At 42.1% G+C, this 21,843-nt stretch overlaps 1 protein-coding gene across 2 annotated transcripts; it reads left to right on the forward strand.

Annotated features, from left to right (window-relative positions):
• Nucleotides 1-1,032: 1,032 nt before the first annotated feature.
• rmp24 (ribonuclease MRP subunit p24) lies at nucleotides 1,033-21,604 on the forward strand. Of its 2 annotated transcripts, none has more exons than XM_076754827.1 (5): nucleotides 1,033-1,361; nucleotides 6,408-6,430; nucleotides 7,318-7,538; nucleotides 19,997-20,190; nucleotides 20,428-21,604. In XM_076754827.1, exons 1-5 carry the CDS (start codon nucleotides 1,267-1,269, stop codon nucleotides 20,588-20,590), a joined length of 696 nt encoding a protein of 231 aa, XP_076610942.1. In that variant the 5' UTR covers nucleotides 1,033-1,266; the 3' UTR covers nucleotides 20,591-21,604. The 2 variants fall into 2 exon arrangements, with proteins under 2 accessions (XP_076610942.1, XP_076610943.1); XM_076754828.1 differs by having other exon boundaries at nucleotides 1,035-1,361; nucleotides 7,321-7,538.
• Nucleotides 21,605-21,843: the final 239 nt, after the last annotated feature.

Below are 21,843 nucleotides of genomic sequence, written 5' to 3' on the forward strand. Positions count from 1 at the left end.
AGGGTGGTTATTCCAGGACAAGATGTGCGTAAAACGCACCGCTCCGGCGATCAGTCCTTGGAGACGAGCAGAGCGGGAGCTGTATTGTCGCTAGCGCAGAATGAGATCTCCTCTTGTGCCGAAAAAAACCTCTTTATAACTTCTGTCTTGTCATCGCCCGTCTCTGTTCCACCGGGCGTGTGTCTGACCGGGTTGCTTCTTTTGATGTCCGTACCCCAGAGGGTAGCCTACCCATCGTTGCGCTCTCAGTAGGCTCTTCCTCCGTGCTGCTGCCGCTGCTTCATAATATCCAATTTGACATTGTAGCTCTGTTTCTCCAGGCAGAATTCCCCTTTCAATTAGATGCAATAATGTCACTGGACACTGCAGGAGTTTGATAGACTCAGGCGATACCTCGAGTCCTTGTCGGATGCAATAGGTTAATGTGTTCTTGGACCCAAGAAACCTCGATTGTTAGTGCTCTGATAAGCGCAGGATACAGCAATAATGATGTCAACATACCACACTGTCGTCTAACATTGGTAGGCGAATTCTTACTGTCCAATAAGATCTAAGGAGTGATGACATCAAAGGATCTCAGTTCAGTAGAGTCGGTTGCGCTAAATTAATACCTTGACATTTGTGGATATCTCAGAAATGCAGTCACGAGTTGGTGTATTTAACTTTGGCTGCGGGTAACATCAGTTACTGATTAATTATCACAAGTGTTGGCTGCAGACTGAGACTGTTAGTAACCTGATTCCGGTTACCTTAAACAAGCCATTTAAAAGTTTATTTTACGTCGGATATATTTTCAATGTGAAGGAATTACGCATTTACTTTGATAGTTTCTATTTAGACAGTGACCATTTAAATCAATCTCATATTTTATTTTATGTTATTTTAGTCTATTCTTAAGGACAAACTACTAAATAGGCGAAAACGATGGTTTACAATGAATACCAGCAAGCTACTGAACCGTACAGTCGCTCCGCAGAGTGCTTCTGATAAACTCGGCCTCCCATAATGCACCGCAAGCGACGTCAGAATCTCGCGACTCAACGTGGATTGCTGTCTAGCTACAACCCAGCGTTAGCTTTATCTAGATTAAAATTAATACCTTTTTAACACTTACTAGCTGCCACAGTTTAAGCGGCGTGTGTACGAACGTCTTTTAACATCATTTTCCACCTAAATTACCGCTCACACGTTTTTCGGGAGAAGTTTTAACACGGAATTGCAGTTGAAAACCGGTTTTGACGAGTCGCGCCAGTAGCTCGTGTGGAAATGAAGACTCCTCCTGAAGAAACATCAGCCAACTTCTTGTTAGACGCCTCTCTCCTGTATAAAGAAACGTGTCCGGAGCTATCACGGTTCCTCCTGTAAGAAACTTTCTTTAAAGTCCAACAGGAATGTCACTTTCACTGCCCAATCTTTACTCTGTCCTTTTATTGTTGTAATAGCAGCGTGCCGGCGCTAGGTGGAGAAGCTCGACCAGTATTAACGGTTAACTTTTGCCAGTGTGCTGGAAACTGGTAGAAGCCGATAACATCTTTATTTCCTGACATTAGAAAATTCCCAGAGTGGTGCCTAGATGCTTCCACTAGTCAGTGTTATTTCATTTTGTAGATGCTCGTATAAAGAGGCAGTGGAAAATAATGACTTAACATCTGCACCTAATTTAAAGTAGCAAACTTCAAAGAAAATGTTAACTTATTCGAAATTACTGGAAATGTCTCTAGTGACATGAGGTGCGTGAGAAATCCACCAGAACAAAGCACAACTGTTCATGGCCCAGTCAGTACGTTTCATACTATACATATTACAAAATGTTTAACAAATATTAATGATGCTAACAGAGCTTTTAACAGTTCAGTAACAGGTTTAATTGATTTCTAATGCTACGTTTTATAGCCAAAGACCTTGCTTACATTTTCTACCACAATCGAGATATTGTTGTTGGTTTTTTGAAAGTTGAATTGTGCCTCTTAATATTGAAGATGGACGTGTGTCCAGTGGCTGCCCATGTGCTGTGGTGCTGGGCAAGTTGTGCGGCATGTGAGCAAGCAACTGATGAATTCAGTTTAGCTTTACTGTCACTCAGTCTTACGCACTTTCAGAGCGAAGATGATTAAATTGTTGAGGTCACAGCACCTTACCAATAAGAATAAAAATGAGAGCAACAGGAAGAAAACAATCTGTGTAATCATGGTGTAGGAGAGCCAGACAGACAGCCTGTGAGCACATCTCTTCTGTCCTTTGCGTTGTTGTCAAAGGGACCCATGCAGAGTACTGAGTCTCTCCCAACGTACCAACTGTCTTTTTCTAATTAGCCTCCTGTCGTCAGTTCCTTTCATTCCTATTAGAATAAAGCACGATAGTAATTAATGCCAGTTTCTAATTTGCTTCATCATTTAAAGTTCACTGCTTCAGTTTTCTTTCTTTTGCCAAAATGAGAATTTATTCCATTTTCTTCTTATGGCATATACCACACTGTGGTGATTGCCTTATTGTGTGGAAAGTGAAAGCCAAAAGTAATTTCAGGAGAAATCCTCTTAAGCCTTAGCCTGTGTGTGTGTGTGCAAGGAAGAGATTTTGTGTGTGTGTGTGTGTGTGTGTGTGTGTAGGCCCTGCACACTTACAGGTGTACTGTTCTGTGTCTTTATCACAGTTTATATGGATATTATTGCATTTAAAGTGCGTAAAAAGTATATTCGTAAAAGACTCTCTCCGTGCATTGTGTTTGAGTTGGGTTGCAGCCATGTCCCTGTATCCTCTGTCTTGTTTTTACTTTCACCTGAGCCAGGAAATTTGTGGGCAAAACCATGCATGGAAACAAAAACAAAGGTTTTAATAGTGAAACCCCAAATCAGGGTTGTTTTACGGATGTGTGTGAGAGCCCACTTCTGCTTTAAGACACTGATCAGTTCCCCAGATTCCCTGGCTATGATGAGCTGGTGTTGTAGAGAACATTTTGACCACATTTAACTATGACCAGCTGTCCAGCAGGATAGACATGAATCTGAGTGTTTGGACCACTGGCTATAAGACCTGGCTGGTTTCATGCCAAAGTGTCTGGCAGAGAAAACACAATTAGCAGCCACAGCCAAAATTTACTCCAAGTGTGATGGGCTAATTGACTGCTGACTTTGATCTTCTGCCAGGATGATAATATGGAAGGCATACTTGGAGGGATAATACTGTTAAGAATTAATGTTTCAGATCAAGGTCTTGGACACACAGTTGGTCAGTTAGCTGAGGGGAAATTAAAATGTATTTATCAGCATCCACACAAATGGCTGGCATGCGCGGTCAGTGTTGACAGTGTTTTTAATCCTAATGAACCACAACTGTCTCTCTGTTTTCTTCTGGGAATTTCCAATGTCTTTGCTTTCCCCAGTTATGGTTTCGGTCATGCGTCACTGGAGTGTTTGTTTCACGGGTGCTTGTCAGTATTCATACGCTCTACCACACATATTTGTTGGAGATAGTGTTACTGTCTTCTGCCGCTGTCTTCACCTTCTGTCAGGCTGATGATGACTGAAGGGGTTTGTGTGTATGTGTGCATCAGGGTTACAGTTGGTTTTAAGTGTTAGTTTTGCCCTTTGTAACAACAGTTACAGCAACATCAGTAGTTTGTTTCATGTGTGTATGGGAGGGTTCTGGGAGTGTATTTAGTGAACGTGACAGGCTGTTTCATGTGTATTTTTGTCCATGTGTGTAAACTGACGTCACTTTATCACGTTGCCAGACAAGTGGAGCTGTTTTCCTGTAAGTTCATCATCATAGTCGTGCATCTGGTAACAGGAGCCTGACTGACTGTTCTGATAACCAAAATATGCAGGATGTCTGCTGGACAAACAATGTCACAGTGACTCTGTTTTTAAACACCCACTGCTTTTGTTCTGCATTAGATACTTTATTTGTTTTTCTTCATAGAGAGCAGCATAGTGTCTGTGCTAATACCAATATGTCAGTGACAATCCAATGTCAGCAGGTGTTTTTTTTACTGAATTCATTGGTTAATTATTGTATAAAATGTCAGAAAATGGTGTTGTTTTCCAATTGCTATGATTTGCAAGCCGTAGTAGTGGCGCTGGCTGTACATCCGCGCAGTGGTGCTTTGTGCGACATGCCACCGTCAGCATGCTTGTGTCTGATGCCTAATCCACACGCACATGGCTATTTTTAAAATGTAGCTTTTTTTTCTGTGTGTTTTGGCCTTTCGTCCTCACATCAACTTAGTTTTAGGTCACTGAAAATGGAGCTTTTGGAAATCTCCCGGGTTGAAGATATTTAGAAACTCTGCAGTGTTGCGCGTGTAGACAGGGAAAACAGAGGTTTTGGCTTGCGACATCAGAGTGTGGGCCGTTATCTCCGTTGGTTACTGTAAAGAAGGCCTTCACCATTATGGGATTGAACCTCTAGTTGCAGATAGACTACCGGTAGTAACTTTTTCAGGCTCCTGATGGGCCAACATAGCTTTACGGATAGGGTTATATCGCCGCATGTTGGTTTGGCATGTTCTTGACTGTGCTTCTCGCCACCTACGGGCCCAGCCACTTGTTGGGCGTTTGGAATAGTTTTCCCATGTGTATGGAGATATTTTGTAAAACGAAGAACGCGTGGACAGGGACAGGGGAAGGACATGATATCCGTTTTAAAAATATTCTTGTTGTCAAGGCCTAAATATCTGAGTTGAAGAACATCAGTGAAGGTTTTTCAGAGTTGCACTCTTTTCCCTGATGGTAGCAATAAAATATTCATTCACAGCGCTTTTCATTTCAGCCATCGCTTCTGTTTCTAATTACATTATTACATTATAGGCACCGCATGATATCCCTCCCTACACTCCACAATTTTGCATCTTCCAAGGCTGTGTATCTCTGCATCTCTCAGTTGTCAGCAGTTCATGTGTAGGGCCCATATCTTCAGTGTTCATCACCACATCTTAGCGTGTACTTAAAAGGAGATGCATGACAAGTATGTTAATAAGATTAGGGCTGTGAAAGAGGACTTTGCGGTGTACAGTTTCAGAGTTAGGGGAGCAGCGGGGAGCATAAACCAAGAATCCGGCTTCTCTGCACTTGAGTCATCAGTGGTCTGTTCATAGCTTTGTCAGAGATTTTTCTTTCCCGTTACTGCAAAGCAGCGAAGAATGTGTCATTTTAGCAGTCAGAATGTATTTGTCAGCGGTGTCAAGTGCATCTAATGATCATTGATTATCACTAGTGGAGCAACCACCTGAGGAAGTGTATTCAAAATCTAACTTTCAAAAGCTGAATTTTAGATCAGATAAGAATGATGAAAAAGGATTTCTGAACAACCACCAAACGTTTCGGGAAATGTTCAAGGCCCATGAATCATTATCAGTCCTCTGCAGAGTCACATTCCACCATGTCAGCCTCGAACAGCTTCTCGTCATTTCCAGTATTTTCTGACACGTCTTCCACATAATCTGACAGTCTAATCCAGTCGCTGATTATTAAATTGCCGGGGATCAAGGGACAGTGAGTCAGACTGTGGCATGAGTGATGGCAGATGGATTGGTAATCTTTCTACACCCTGCCATTCATCCAGATACATCAAACATTATTCAGCAATATAATGCAACATCCCACATATGGGGGGGTTTGAGAATGTAAGTGGAGAGCGTCAACAAACTGCTGCCGCCAGACGCCACAGCAGCAGCCAGCAGGTCAACTCCAGATTAAAGTTGACCCCACCCCCATCTCCTCTCCATAAACAGCCTCTGTTCCTGCCTCTCCCCGCCACACGTGCACCCGTACAGGAAATTTCCCTCCATCGATTTAAGCCTGGGGCTAATTTTAGTCAGGCTTAGCAGTGGCTTAGTCAAAATGTTTGCACAAATATCTCATTGCAAGCGTTCCAACATTGGTGGCAGCGTAGTGGTCACAGAGGAAGCCCTGTGGAGGGGAGGGGGGCAGGCCATTGAAATGGTTTGGAGTGTTGCCCTATATTGTTTGGAAGAGACCTTTTTGCTTTTCCAGTTGTGTTTTTTCCACTGCACATAATTTCCAAATTGGTGTTTCCATTTTGTAATGGGTTTATTTACATGAATGTATTTTAAGCCGAATTGTCAACTGGCAGTTTCTTTCGCTAAATGAATTAAACTGAAAATGCTGCCAAACAAAATGAGTCCAAATTCCTTATCAATTAACCTCATAATTTATTACGTTGCTCCATTGTGGAAAGAGCTGCTCTAATGCAAACGGCATTGAAATAAATGAATATGTTGAATTACTTATGAATTCATTAAAATTTAGGATACCAAAAATCTCTTTTAGAGAAGCTGAAATTATTAAAGTTTTTCTTCATGATCATTTTCTGCTGATGGTTTTAATATTAATCTCAGTTACTGATTAACTGATTGTTTAACATGTCTGACTCCTCTTTTTCTTCCTCAGGCAGTGTCATGTGAAGTCTAAAGGTAAGATAACAAGCCTGCACATCCTTGAAGAATCTGACTCCATTTACAATTTTTGTTGTGTTTTCATTTCATGTGAACATCAGTGATGCTCTAGAGTGTAGAATAACCACAAAGAGCAGAATGCAATAGTACGTAGGACCTTGTCACTGGCTTGTCAAGATTGATAAACCTCTCCAAACCCTCAGCCAAACACACTTGAGTCAGCCAGCTGTCTGAAGCAGCCTGCCTGGTGGGATCAAACACACACACAGACACACACAGACACACACACACACGCACACACACACGCACACACACATACACGCGCGCGCACACACACACACACACAGGTCCATGCCAGCCAAAACCACATCAGTAGGTAGTGATGCCATTTAGTACGGCTGTTCAGGCTTTCTCCTCCAAATAACATGAGGGCTGGTCCCAGAGAGGGTGACATGGTGCTTGTTCAGAGCCTGATTTGGAGAAAATTAATAATTTGACATGAACTTATGAAGTCTAGCTGTAGAGAGAACAAACATCATAATGAAAGTGTTGTTTGGCAATGACAAATAAGTTGGAATGTGCATTGTTTTTCTGTGAACGTAGAAATATGGGATGTTTTAGTGATGAAGATTATATCAACTGAGAATCTGTATGTAGCTGTTAAAACGATGATCCCAACATTGATCTTTCAACGACCTATCTTAGACAGATAGGTCTTTGCCTCCTTGCTTAAAGTCGAATCCTAAAGGGATAGAAAACCATCAACAGGCTTCTCATTCTTACCTTCTTTTACACTTTCCCCACTTCAGTTAGCTAGATATTCTGGTATTATTGTGTGGAAAGGAAATATGCATTACCGCACACCAGAATATTTGCTGATGAGGTTTTGTTTGGCCTCTTCTCAGCAGGACCAAAGCAGAATTCCTCCGATCTGCTGCAGAGCACCTCGGTCTGTCCTCACTGTTATCAGTGGCTGCAGCCTGACAATCACCGGATGCGGCTGCGGCCCAAGCGGCGTCCTTCAGCACGTGTGCAGAGTGTCCTGCGCAGGAAGGCCAGGGGCAAACGACTCAGCCTGCTTCAGAAAAATCTGCTGCACTGCTTCCAAAAGTCCTCCTCAGTACTGGTGAGAAGACAAAACACTACAACCCCACAGACCTTACATATTGTATGCACTGCAGCATATTGTCCTTGCAGAAAAACACCAGGGGCATATGCCTGAATTTGTCCTCAGCAAAAATGGTGTTGAAATAAGGGAGGGTATGGACAGCAGGGTGGTGTAGTGGTTTTTATGCTTCTGTGGCCGGAGGCATTTTGTTTTCGGGTTGTAAACGAGATATCTCAGGAACAGCTTCAGGGAATTTCTTCAAATTTGGCACCCTAACGTCCACTTGGTGGTCTAAGGTCAAGATCACCATGACATCAAGTTGTGACTTCACTGGTTAGCGGACATACATAACCACTAGGCATTAATTCTGTTGTAGCCTGACTTATGTTGGATTTTAGGCACAGATACTGATATTGGTACTTGGAATAATACCTGCTGGAAATTGTAATGTGTTTCTACTAAGTTTCTAAATTACCTCAAATGATTTTTGTGCATTATGTCCGCTTTGCTGGTGTTGACCTCTGATCTATGACAAAAATTCTCAGTGATGATCCAAAAAATATCACATCATTATTTGTTATAACTTAACAGGCCCTACATTGTCTCTTAATGCATTGTTTCCAGTTGTTGCTGTTTAGATGAATGAAGTCATTTGTATTCATTCCACAGTCCCTGGTTTCATTATGGTGCTCCACTTATCACAGTCTTTACAGAGGTCCCATTAAGCTCAACTGTCAGAGCTAATGCTGCCAGATAGTGCTTGGTCAACACTCTCCCACTGCCCCCTAAATTGTTATAGTGGTCCTTTTGGTCTATCCCCTTAATGGACGGCACCAGGCAGTGACAAAATGGAAAGCTTATTTTGGTCAGCAACTCGCACTCTATTGATAAGACCATTTAGATGAGGTGGTGGTGGAGCTTGTGGCAATATGCCCCCCCCCCCCCCCCCCAACTCCCACACCAGCCAAACAGAGAACATTGACAGGAGAGAACAACTGAAGAACCCCTCTGATAATCTGACATGACACTAGTGGGAATGCTGCTGTCTTATTAAAGTCTGGTTGGGTTCATTTCATATGCAGGTATTCGCTGCGCGAGGCACTCTGAACCCACTCTCCACTATATATCTGTTGACACTGAGGCCAAAGAGGAAGACAGAGATGGAGAGAGGGAGCAGGAATAGAAAAAATAGTGAGCGATGTGGAGAATAACACAGGGGACTGAAACAGAAAAGGAGATAAAAAAGCAAGAGGGTGGAAGGCAGATAAGAAAGGTGAACAGGAAGTCAAATGATGGACTGCAGGAGAAGAAGTTGTCATCTTGTAACATCATTTTGTATGCAACAGTGGCTGGGTGCCCCTTCCTGTTCTACTTCTATGGACTGTGATGAAGGTCAGATCCAGGGTCTGATAGGGAAGCCATCCGTAGAAAGAGATTTCAGGGAATATTTACATGAAGAAGACTGTTTTAAGTCTTAGAGATCCACAGTGAATTCACACACAGTTAATTAAATACTTGACCAAATGAAAATAACCTTTTTACACGGAGCCTAAATTGTCCTATAATTTAAGAATGTAGTTACAGTCTTCATAGGAAGAGTAATAGCGCTCTGCATCAGAAACAGCATCTGAAACATGATTTGATTTGGGAATCCAGCAGAAATGTTACCATTTCTGAATTGTTTGTATGATACCATAGAGCATAATACTGTGTGGTTCATGTCACACAGACTTTTAGGCAAAACATCCAGTTAATAGCTACTACAGCCTCTTGATCCATGAAAGTTAGCACTTCAACCAGTTGCACTAGCAAGTTCACACCCAGCCTCGTTACACCGTCACTGCAGATTTACACATCACTAGATTAAAACGGGTTGCACTACACAGACACCACACCAACTTTTTTGGAATCGCAGTTATAACTGCACATGACTTCTATTTATATCGTTGACTGATTTTGATTGGACCGTGCTTCAGGTGTTTACACATTACTGAAGTCACTTGCTAGCTAAGACATTCGTTACATTTAAATGATGAAATATGATTTACTAAATTTATCAGTTTATAAATAGCTAGTAGCTTCTAAGATCATGGGAAGGACTTTACAAGCAAACTTGGTGATAGATTTATGAATAACTGGTGCAACCCACTCCTTGACTTAAGGTCGATAAAGTTAAACCTGTGCAGCTCTGCTGTATAACTCATAGCCGATATATCAACACTAGTCAAACATATCTACTGCATGTTGTGTGTTGTACCCTGAAGGCCTCTCTTAAGGACACCTTAGCTATGACTGTGCACCTCTCCTCTTACTCATTTGTCAACTGTGTTTTGGTCACGTTGGGAAATTTTGATGCTAGTTCATCATGTGACTTCCTTGTAAACCAATACACCCTGAACATGTCCTCCAAGGTATTTTTACCCTGTTTTCACGGTCACTCGCCCGTCATATACTGGAGGTTCAGGGAGCAACAAGTCAAGCCATGTATGCGAGACGGCATCCACCTGTGCTTGGCAGAGGGGTGATAGTGAGGCGATACTCTTAAAATGCAGAGTGGTGGAGCGGTGAGATAAGAGGAGGAATTTAGACTGCTTTCCTTTTTTTTTTGCCTCCCTGGCTCCATGCTGATGAACAGAGCACAACGACCCTGACAGGGAGAAGGGCTCAGCATGAGAGCCTGAGTAAAGAGATTAGCATCCACTTTGGATGCTAAACTTGTGCCAGTTGGCATTTTCAGAAGATGCTGCTGTTGATTTTTATCCCTACGAAAAAACAAAGTTCACAAAGTTCCTGATATAAAGTGTCGCAGTGACCATGTACCCTTTATTTGTTTTGTTTCAGTGTGCCGATGTTGAGTGTTATGGCTGTGTACACAATATTCTGCTGTTCTTACAGCTGGTAACGTGACAACCACAGGAAGACGTGGAGGATTTATTGGAGAAATAATCAAAGCATGCTGTCATATAAATTTGTCATGATCGTGCCTGTTTGTGTGCAAACGTTTATATGAAAAAAGTTGTGAGCATTTGCAGACACAGGTGTCTGTGTTTGCTTATGTCTCAGTGCTCTTTTAAGTGTCAAAACAATTCTGGGATCTTTCTCTGGATGAGAGGCGTCGTGAGACACTTTGAAGAGCAAATTGTTAGTTTAAGTAGTTCCTCCAGGCCACATTGCATTCATAAAGTCTTTCCACCTTTTGTGAGACACCATGCTCCAAGCAATATGCATCCTGCATACTACTCTAGTATTTGTCACTTTCTATTCTGTATCTACAGTAAATTTATGCATTGAACTTAAGGAAATATGTGCCCATCTTAACAAAAATATAGACATAAAAACATCAGACAGCGGAAACACGTGACCAGTAGATGCACAGTCACACTCACAGGCACGGGTGGTGTGGCGGTATTTATACTCCAGGGTGTAAATCTCCTTCATTTCATACCATATTGCTCTTCCTTTAGGATGTATATATGCGCCGCCCTCGAGGTGGATGCCATGGCTGATATGCTCTGTGAAGTTGTGTCTTAGAGGTGTTATAAATCAGGTATGTTTATGCATGCTGGCCAGGTTATCTAGCAAAGGATATGGAAATAAGTTGGATTGTTGCCCCACAACAGAGGCAGACACCCTAAATGGAGCGAAGAATAGCACATTCTCCCCCGCCTTCTTTCTTCTGCTTCTACTTCCCAGCAGAGTTGCTTATTACAAGAAAAAAACATGTTTTGTTCAGGCTCTTCCTGGCGTAAACACTTGTGTTGTTTTGGGGGGATGAATTTATGCCAAGCGCCTAAACTCAACAGTTGCTTACTAGGAAAATAAGAAATGGTTCTACCTGGAAGTTCACCGCAAGAATGACTCTTTTCCAAGACAAGTAGATAGACATGTTTACAGAATGTGGAGTCACAATGCTGTTCTCTGAAAACAACACTTGTTTTACCCTGAAAACAACATTTGCATTATTCTGAAAACACTTGTTTCACTCTGAAAATAACACTTGCTTATAGAACAAAAGATTAACCAGCCCTGAAAAAACAGAGTGGCAGAACATAAGTGGTCGAAAAATCCTTCCCTTTCCCAGAAGAGCTATTTACTCCTGAGTCCAACCTCTCTTTGTAATTTATGTCTCCACTTCTTCTTGACCTCACTGACCACATCTCATCCCATATTCTTCTGTTTTTCTTGCACTCTCCAATCCCTCCCATTCTTTTTCTCTTGCGTTTCACCTCACCTCATCTACCTGACCGCTACCTACCCCCTTGCATTATCCCCAGCTTTCCTCTCTCCTCCTTCCTTTCATGGCCATCTCTTCACCACATCCCTCTGTCATATTCATCTTCATTGGAGTAATGTCACTGGAGAATGTGCCTCTTGAATAGATGACTGGAAACAGGAGACAGCGGTGTCTGGCTGGTGCTTTGCCTGTTTGCTCTCAGGGAACAAGAAAAGCTTCACAGAGGGTTTTGACACCTCAAGGGTGTGCAGCGAGTGACGGGATGACAGGAGGGGGCGGTGTGTTGGGGAAGAGAAAGGCCAGGAGGGAATCTGCAGTAGTAACAGTGGCAGTGGCCTTGAGCTTTTTAGATACAAACAGAGACTTGCTGGGAAATGTAAAACACTCACTCATGTCTCACGTGTCTAGAGATTTAGCAGAGTGTGTACTGAAGTATTTTAAGCATGTTAACACACACACACACACACACACACACACACATACAGTAGAAGCAGCAGTGATGGCAGGTCAATGCCAGCTGAGTTAATGACTGACATCCCCAGGAAACCTCCTCTCCGCTGTCATCATGGTTGTAGCCCAGCTCACAAGCAGGATAAACCCCTCATACAGAACCTGATGCGGCACCATAACAGCATGTCATCTCTCAGTTAGCCTCTGTGCCTCTCTTCATTTCGTTTCCTCACCGCTATTAAAAGTCTACTCTGGAACTTGGCAATCCCTGCCAAGGCTTAAGTTGGCCCGGATGTCAAGGTTTGGAAGCCATCACTGCCCAGTTTTTGGATCCCGTCTCACCAGCATTCATGGTATATTGCTGTTGTAATCAATTCTGTCGGCATGTGTGCACATTAATTACTCCTTAAAATGGCCACAGAGGAGCTGTAAATCCAGATCTGTCTCTATTCTGTGATGTTTATTTCTAACCCCAAAACTCCATCTGCACTCAGAGCAGCGGCACCCTGAAACACAGCCAGTCCATCAAGGGGTCAGATGCATAAAACACTGTGTGTAGATTCACAACTAAAACTGCACATACCGACAAAGATGCGACTGTGCGCACACACTCTTTATGTACCGCTTGGTCTGGTGTATAAATCTGAATTATTGTGGAACTGGGTGCACTTGCAGCAGCCTCATTTCCACTCCTACAGTTAACCATAAGTGGATGTAGACACCCTTAAACATCTGTTTGCATATCGATACTTGTGCCCGCTGAACCACTCATTAGAAATGTCAATGAGAAGAACAGGAAAGTGCAGTTCTACCAATCATGTTGCGTTGGCGAGATTCTCAAACAGCTTTAGAACAGCTGTCATTACGCAGAGCTGTGACTGTTCACAGCACCCATACCGTTAATTTACGTCCACACCGGCGACCGCCACAGCTGAAGGCACTCTGTCTTCAGTTTGTCTGTATGTATGTACGTCCCATTCTTGTGAATGTGATATCCTTTATGGAATTTCTTCAAATTTGGCAGAAGCATTCACTTGGACTCAAGGATGAAGTCATTAGAATTCACTCTGACCTCACAAAACACATTTTTGGCCATAACTCAAGAATTCATGTTCTCATCATGGCAAAAATATCTCATGGGATGAAACAATGAAGTGATGACATTTTTTTTCAAAAGGTCAAAGGTCAGCTTCACAGAATGTTCTGTCAAAACATTTTTCTGGCCATTATTCAACACCATAACTCAGGACCAGGAGGGCAGATTGCGACCATATGTCACATTTGTTCAGATACTCAGTTGGTGACATTAATCTTGAGCATCCACCTTGAAACTGTGCTGACTGTATAGATAATCTGTGCTGTCGGGTTGAGGATGTGTGTGATGCATCCATGTTTTACAATTAGCTTTTTTGCAGCAACATCCATATTTGAAGCATTATAGTCTGCTCATATTGAGCTTCAGGTGACTGTCGTCGCACCGTGTGATGAAGCTCTCTATAAACCCTCTGCATTCCTCAGCATGTTTCTCACTGGAAATTATTCACTGGAATCATACATGTTACATCATACATACAAGACTGTTTAACTGCCGCATCATTTAATGTAGCACTGTGTTGATGTTGTTTCCCATTTCAACATCACAAACCTACTAGCTTTTTTGCGCTTCTGTTATGTATGCTAATAATGCTGACATCCATTACTTCTTATGCTATTTTCTACTGTGTTGTGTATATTTTTTAAATGTAAACTGCAACTTGACTGGATAGTGAACGCGTACAACTACGAGGCGTTAATTCTAGTTATCAATGGAGACATTATGTTTAGTTATAAATGCAAAATACATCAGGCCATGAAGCAGGGGTATGTTTCTAGATTTAAACCAGACCATGACAGCATTCCCCGGATAAAGCTTCCACAGATAATATCTGTGGTATTTCAAGAGGCATTTGGTTCTCAGTTTATCTCTTGTTTTTTATGTTCCGTCTGAAAGAATCTTATCAAGCCTTTCTCACAGTGAGATATTGCTGATTTAATGGGTTCCAGATGTTCATTCAACATTCAGCGACTCATATATAATTTACTGAAACAAATAAACCAAAGCACCGTGAATAACATATTGTTTTATATAATCTAGACAACTGAATAAATGGTACTTGTTGAGGACTATGGGATAAATCATTTCCTGTGTTGATACCTTTGCTCTGGTTTGCTTTGACGCAGACCTGCCGGTGTGATGCAGGAAAAAATGTGACCTCATTGCCAACAGAAAGAAACATGACTTTTTTTTTTTTTTTTTTTTTTAATGGCAGTGTGCAGCAGATCTGCATTCAGATCGGGTGTCTCTGTGTGTTTGCTGGGCAGCCTGCCTCCAGACAGTGTGACTAAGTGGCTGCCTGCAACATCACAGCCTGCCTCATATTGATCCCCCAACTGCTCTTCTGCTTTGGGCTTTATTGTGTTGTATTGATGTGTTCTCAAATGACTTTCACACACATTGCACACGGATATTTGTGCTTTTGAGTGCACACACACTCAGATATTTTGAAAACTCTGTCACACAATCAACATTCAGGACTTGGAAACTTTTTTCAAGCATATATTCAGTTCAGAGACTCTTAACCGCAACTAATTCTGTCACTCACTTTGCTACTCTACTCCTCTTCCCCCTCTGGGGTGGTATCGTACTGCCTAGGTCAAATTAATCAACACAAGCTGACCTCTGGCAGTAGAGGGAAAGACAGGAAGGGAGGTATTTATGGAGCAGGGGCTATTAATAGAAAAAAGGGTCCGTCTGCAGAGCTGATTTATGTAGGTCTGTATGTGTTTGTGCGTCATTTCATTATTCCACATGCCATGTGTGTGTTTGCATGTATGTTTCAGGAAGAAATGGCATGAATGGGAATGCAGTTCCCAGACAGCGGAAGCAGAGATTTCCCAGTTGACTAGCTTCAAACCTATTCACAAGGGAACTTCAGAAGTGTTTAACTCATGGACACCCCCCTCTTCTCATTTGCCACAGTATTGAATTACACTTGGTCAACTGGGCACAGCTTCAGCTGCACGACACAAAGCTGCAGAATCTCAAACAGAGTTGCCACATTTATGAGTTATGCCTCACTCATTTGCTCATTTAAACATCATACCGTTATCCCTGTTCACTCGCGTACACTTACATAAGATGCATGTCTTAAAGGTGAGCTCAGAGAAGGATAAGGGTTGCTGGTAATTTGTCAGCATGATGGCAAGCCTCAACTGCCTTTAAACCCTTCACTGCACAGACACCATGATAATTAGCAGATCGGTTTATTCTGCTTTCATAATTGCATGAAGGAGATTTAAGCCATTCAAGCTGGCTGTTAGCGAGGTATACATGAATGCACGCTGTCTTTTTTTAGGATTTAGAGGATGTACAGCAGATGCTGACATTCCATGAACAGTTCATGATTGCTAGAGCTAAACAAGCATGACATATGTGGATGGGATCAGGGTTCATCAAGGTTGTCTGTGACTGTGGCTGTCTGTGTCGGTTCACGTTTCATGTTAAACACAAGCCTGGTCTTTTTGTTTGGATGGCAGTAAGAGGAAAGGTCAAGGCTGACCCAGTGTGAAAATATACTGTATGTACTGCATGTGCACAGGGTAGCAATTCAGTGCATCTTGTAACTCTGGATGGCAGTTTAATATTGTGATCACAAGGAATGCTTTCTTCCTCAGACAATATGGTGAACCTAGATTTATTTTCCTAACAGAAATTCAACTTCCTGCCAAAAACAATTATCCTTAATATTCCCCCAGCTGTGTATATGCGGTTGTTTGTCCTCTTCCAACCCTGAAGCTCCAACATGTCACCCCTGCCATATGCTTGACTGGCCACTGTTTAGGTCTGTCTGCTGCCAGGATCAACAGCCCAAGATGAGGAAATCAAATCTCTCTGTGGCACCGGTTCACGTGTGTCCCTCCAAGTGCATACACTACATGTCAAAGGATTAGCGTAAGTTAGACGAGTACACGTGATGGGTGGGGTTTCATTTCAGGTTATCATGCAGCAACCATATCGTTATTGTTGTTTCGGCATGGAACGTGTCCCTCTGTTGACATCTTAGTCTGATAATTCTGTCCACTATGGTGTGCACATGGACACACACACACCTTCACTGGGTGAAGGTTTCTATTCTTAGAGCCTGTCATATCAGTGCTTCAGTGCAGGCTAGCTGATGATAGTAGGGCCACTAGTGGTAACTAGAGGACAAGAGGATAAACAGCATGAGGTCACCGTAGTTGTAAACATCCATCTGCAGCCCAGCTGTCTGTCTGTGTTTGATCCACTCCACTATGGGCCACACACACACACACACACACACACACACACACACACACACACACACACACACACACATGTCTTGTGATTGCGTTTTTTTTTTTTTTTTTTTTTTTTTCAAACCAGGAAAATCTAGGCTGTCACCTAAATGTCCACAGCCCTGATCACTTACAGTATGTGTTACAGCAACATTTGTAGGTGAGGAACAAATAGCGTTTGTTTGAGTACTTTCCACCAGTTTCCTGTTCATATTTGATTAGATGAAACCTTAATGATCTACAGGAGGAAATTGGGTAATTGCAGCAGGAAATAACAGGCGGTAGGTGATGATGGAAAGGTTCTAAATAATAATAAATCAAATCCAGGGTGAGAAATATAATAAGACTAATCACAGCACTTCAAAATATGATATGAGATGGATAGATGGATATAAACAGGAAGGAGGTGGAAATTCTTAGTCCAGGTATTTTTATTTGTACTACAGCTATACAACAATATAAAAAATGTATATGTAATATGTATAAAATGACTTGCATGTAACTTTGAATATAGTGGTTCCATGTCTCTCCGTCAGTCAACTGTCACTGTCCTCCTGAACCCAGATCCTCCAGTGGAGTGCCACTCTACCCACTGTAGGCCATCACTTTTATCTGTTACTCTGAGATTCCTCTATATAACCAGAATTAAAGGTGCCAGTGTGTTCGTCCTTTGCCATGTCTTTGTAACATTAGTGCATTTTTTTTGTCTGAAGGTACAAAGAAAAGCCTTCAAGACAGCACTCATGATAAGTTTGAACAGCTGCACAATCATCCTTAGTGCATTAAAAGCGCTGTGCTTAAGCTTTATCTGCATCATCAGCATAGCTGCTTTGAGTTGTTACGACTTCTTTTTATATAACGATTGCAATCATAATTGGTTTGAGCTTTGCTAACTTTAGAAGAGCACTGGTTATTTTAGGATAGATAATCAGTTTGATGAAAAGGCTTTTACTGTTGAATGTCTTTCAGTATGAAGCCTCACTTGCTGAAATTGAGGCTTGCCTATTTAGGAGTTGAAAAGAAATTGGTTTTATACCACTGATATGATCGTAATAACTCAGGAACCACACAGGAAAAAAACCTAATGTTCATGCCTTGTCCATAGAGTGCGTGATTTAATGTGTAGACTGTGGAACACCTTGCTGTGACAATTACTGAGCAAAATTTTTTTTTTTTTTCCATGTTCAATTCAACTGTTTTGCTGAACTGGGAGTTTTCTTTTATAGGCAGTGTTGAAGGTGAAATCTACACGCTGGCCTGTGTTTTTGATGACTTCTTTTGTAAACTACACCTTTATGACATGAGGAAATTACTTACAGTGGTTTACATAATATTGTCCCACAGCTTTTAATTGAGTGTCTTCATCTTTGACTTTGGCCTTACTGGATTTAACAAGCACGTTTTATTTACAAACTGGAATAATTTAGCCAATGATTTTGCATACAGACACAATGTGATATATTCCACATGGAAGAATTTTTATCTTCCTCTATTCTAACAATATCCTTCACCGCTACCTTTCTGTGTTTGGACATGCTTAGATGAAGTCCAGACTTTTTATCCTGTATTGTAAATTAAAGGATGTGTCTAGAATAGTCCAGTTTGGATTGAAGTGTCACCACTGACAAAGCAGCAGCAGAGTGCCGGCTGTCCCACAGATTAGTCGACCCTTGTGACAGTGCATTGGTCAGTCCTCCTTTGAGCCACACCCCTATGCAAAGATGGGTGGGCGAGTTGCTGGGCTTGGTTTGTATAAAGCTGGACATGCAGACTCATGTAGTAAACACTTCACATAAGCTCACGTAGAACGAAAGAGGAACTCTGTACTCCTGGTGCTTTGAAACCCAACTCTCCAACAGACACCTGTCAGAATCTGAAATGGCTACCTTCGTGTCGGTGAGTTTTCCATCTCATCAGCATTCAGGGCTGTCGACAGCTCGGCTCAGACTTGCTGACCTCTGCAGTGGTGGTCTGTTCTAACCAGTTTTAACCTTGTGCAACTCTGGATGTCTTGTGTCATTAATGGGATACAACTTACTGAAGGCTGGGGAAGAATGTTGAAGAAGAGTCCTCAGTCGACACTGCATAACTTTTAACACTTTGTGCTGCATTTCCTACAGTGAGGAAAGTATTCTCTGGGAGGAAAGCATAACTGGCTCTCCTGTTCAAGAGTTTTATTCCATCCTAGAGTTGGTTCAAGGTTTGTTCAGAGAACAAGAAACAAACGACTCCCTGTAGCTTGTCTTGCACTTAGGGTCAGCTTATCACTGGGATGATGTGATTGTCCCTGAAATGTTCCCGTCACTTGATCTGATGGTGGTGTTTTAGTTGTGAAAATTGGTTAGCAGCTGCATATATATATCCTTAGCAGCTGTTGTTTCTTATTGATTGATCACTGATGATTTCACAACACGATACGTGCACCCTGTGGCAGCCATTTTCCAGTCGCAGTCTCATTACATGCACTGTACCTTTTTTATTAGGACACAAGACAGCAGTAGGCAGGACACTGGGATACCAATTGTTGCCCTCAATCACGAGGATCTGTTGGGTCTCGTAACTCTTTGCTTTGCCTTATGTAGGGTCTTGTGTAATCTGTGCCATGCTTATGATTTTTGCTTAGAAATTGTCAGATGAGGTTCAGTGAACTTGGCTGAAGTAATTGTTATTGAAAAAGGTTCATGGAGTTGAATGGCTGACGGTTCTTATAGCACCCACACCCTGACTAGGTTAAACTGCATGGCAACAGCCTCATCTTGCCCTGCCATAGGCTAAATCAGTGTTTCTCATCCTGCTTTAACTAATCCAGTTATTTTCATATCTGTGCAAACATTCAAAGGTAAGGTAATCTCTGGGATGTTTGGCAGGGCCAATGGCAAGAGTCTCAGCTGTTGAGTGAATCATCTCCTGCCATGAATTTGCTTCCTGGACCCCATTGTGAACTGTTCTCAGCTGTGACATGGCAATCGATGTGTCTGACATCTGTGAGGCTTTGGGGCTGGCCTGCATCACAGAGGGCATATGAGCACTTCTCATTACAGCCCCTTCGCCTGCCACAGCCACAGCTAGTCCTGCTCTCAGTGTCCCTGGAGTCATTCTGTCACTGCAGTCGGTGTCCAGACTAAGTCACAACAAACGAGTGTGTGTTTCAGAGAAACTCAGACAGCTGTGCCTGTACTGGTTTTGATGGAAAATGACTGAAATGAAAAAAAACTTCCCCCTCTCTCACTCAGATTTACATGAGTTCGTAGATAGATTGGTATTATATAACAGTAGTTTCAAGGACCTTTTAGAAAGCCTGCAGGATTTTGAAAAAAGATATGCCTGTGGGGATACCTTGTATGCCTTCACCTCCAAACCTTGTTATGTATGAGAGGAATATAGATGCAGGGCATACAATATTAATGAATGTGTTCCTTTCCACTTCTTATCCCAGATGGCCACCTGCCACACTTGCAACACGACATCCAGACACAAAGGAATGAACAGGGACTTCATAACGACCCTCGCTAAGACCCACAGCACACCGGGGAGTGCTGGCAAACACAAGACCCCACAGTCCACCAACAGAGCCAACATGAGTACCCCCAAGACTCCTGGCAAAGACAAGACTCCTGTTCATACACCTAGGTAAGTTATTTTAAGGTGGCTGGTATTAATATCCCCTGAGCTAATATTTAGAGGATGATGTGTCAGACATGTTAGCATTTGAACTACTGCATTTCTATTTATTCAGCTTTAAGAGAACTGCAGCCAGCTGTAGGCATAGTACGTGTCGGTGTTCATGCTTAACTGATCATATACTTGTTGACAGCACCCTTTGAACATTTCCTGCCAATCAACAGCTCTCTCTCTCTTTCCCTCCAGGTCCTCCACCTCCTCCAACACTTCGGGGTCAAGCTCATCTTCCTCCAAGCCCACCTCGAAACCTAAGAATTGGGTCGTACAGCGTCTCAGCAAGATACTCATGCGAGAAGACACCCGGGGCAGCAAGAAGGGGGGCTTGAAAGATTTTCTCTCCTCACTTTGAGTATCTCCCAAATGCACCATGTCTTTATGTATACTCTTAAAGGGGTTAGACCCTGTTGTAACCTGTTTACACCAAAGGTTAAGGGGCAACTTAAGGAAGTAACTTTGGTTTCCGAGCCAGTTTGGGAGGTTATAGTTTGCCCACCAACTCGGCTATTGTTGTGCTGTTTGGAATGGCGCTCCTGGTATCCTGAATGCACTGGGAGCATTGGGCTGGCTATTTCAACTATTAATCAGGGTTACAGCATCTTCTGCTGAGCCAGTCAGAGGACAGCGCTTCTTCTGTCTAATTTAGGACACGCCTCTTATGATCTCCTAAATTGGGGATGCTATTTTAAGTGGAATGGCAGTATTTATCAAAAGGCAAAGCCCAACTTTGTTCTGTGGGGGCATTTATGGCATGACAAGCTGGTTTACATGCCAATACGTGTATCCATTTTGGATTTTTTTTCCTAAAGTTAAAAGTATACATTTATATGATAAATACATATAAAATTATTTCGTATTCATATTACCTGATGTTAAAACTTTTTTTTAGCCCTCTCCAGTGGGGAGATGCATCTGTGTGAACTGATTTGTTATGGCATTGGCTAAATATGAGAGACTGACAAATATATACATGTTGTTGCCACTGTTGCATTGTAGTATGTGCATACAAATGATTTTGAAACTGTGCGCAGTCACCAATGAAGATATTTATAATTATCGTCTACAATGGGACTCATCAGTTGCTGTTTACATTGAGTAGGCACACTGCCTAAATCCTTATTGACAATCATTATTGTCAAGACTTTACATTTTCTTTTAATGTTTTCTTTGGCAATGTGTTTTTGTAAGGTTACTCTTTTCATCTTTTTGTTAAGAGCAGGAGTTTAGATATATCTGCTGCATTTTGTACTGCCTGATTACCTACCTGTTTTCCATTAACTATTCAATGTACAGTGTGTGTTTAAATCCTGAAATACCTCACATTTGTATTCCACCTGCACCTGAATTAAAACCTTTTCAGTCTGTGAAACTGGGATGTTTATTCTTACTCTCTGAGAACATCAGAGGAGGGCTAGAAAATGTCTTATGCTGCAGCTTTATTCTTGCATATTTTATGTCTGTGTCTCTGCAGATACGGATGTAATATATGCCATTAATCCAGCGCCATTTACTGAGAATGTTTTAAGGAGCCTGGAGCCTTTCCACTTTAGCTTGCTCACCTGTGAATAAACCCAAAATGTGTTAATTTGGGGTACTTACAGCGTG

The sequence above is a fragment of the Chaetodon auriga genome, chromosome 17 (genome assembly GCF_051107435.1).
Source record: "Chaetodon auriga isolate fChaAug3 chromosome 17, fChaAug3.hap1, whole genome shotgun sequence".
Taxonomy (NCBI): Eukaryota; Metazoa; Chordata; class Actinopteri; order Chaetodontiformes; family Chaetodontidae; genus Chaetodon; species Chaetodon auriga.

What these genes read in the sequence shown, in the direction of transcription:
- rmp24 (XM_076754827.1), top strand. Translation starts at nt 1,267, where the DNA reads ATGAAGACTCCTCCTGAAGAAACATCAGCCAACTTCTTGTTAGACGCC. An exon ending in GAGCTATCACGGTTCCTCCT is followed by an intron (nt 1,362 to 6,407) that starts GTAAGAAACTTT and finishes TTTCTTCCTCAG; the next exon opens with GCAGTGTCATGTGAAGTCTA. An exon ending in ACTCCTGTTCATACACCTAG is followed by an intron (nt 20,191 to 20,427) that starts GTAAGTTATTTT and finishes CTTTCCCTCCAG; the next exon opens with GTCCTCCACCTCCTCCAACA.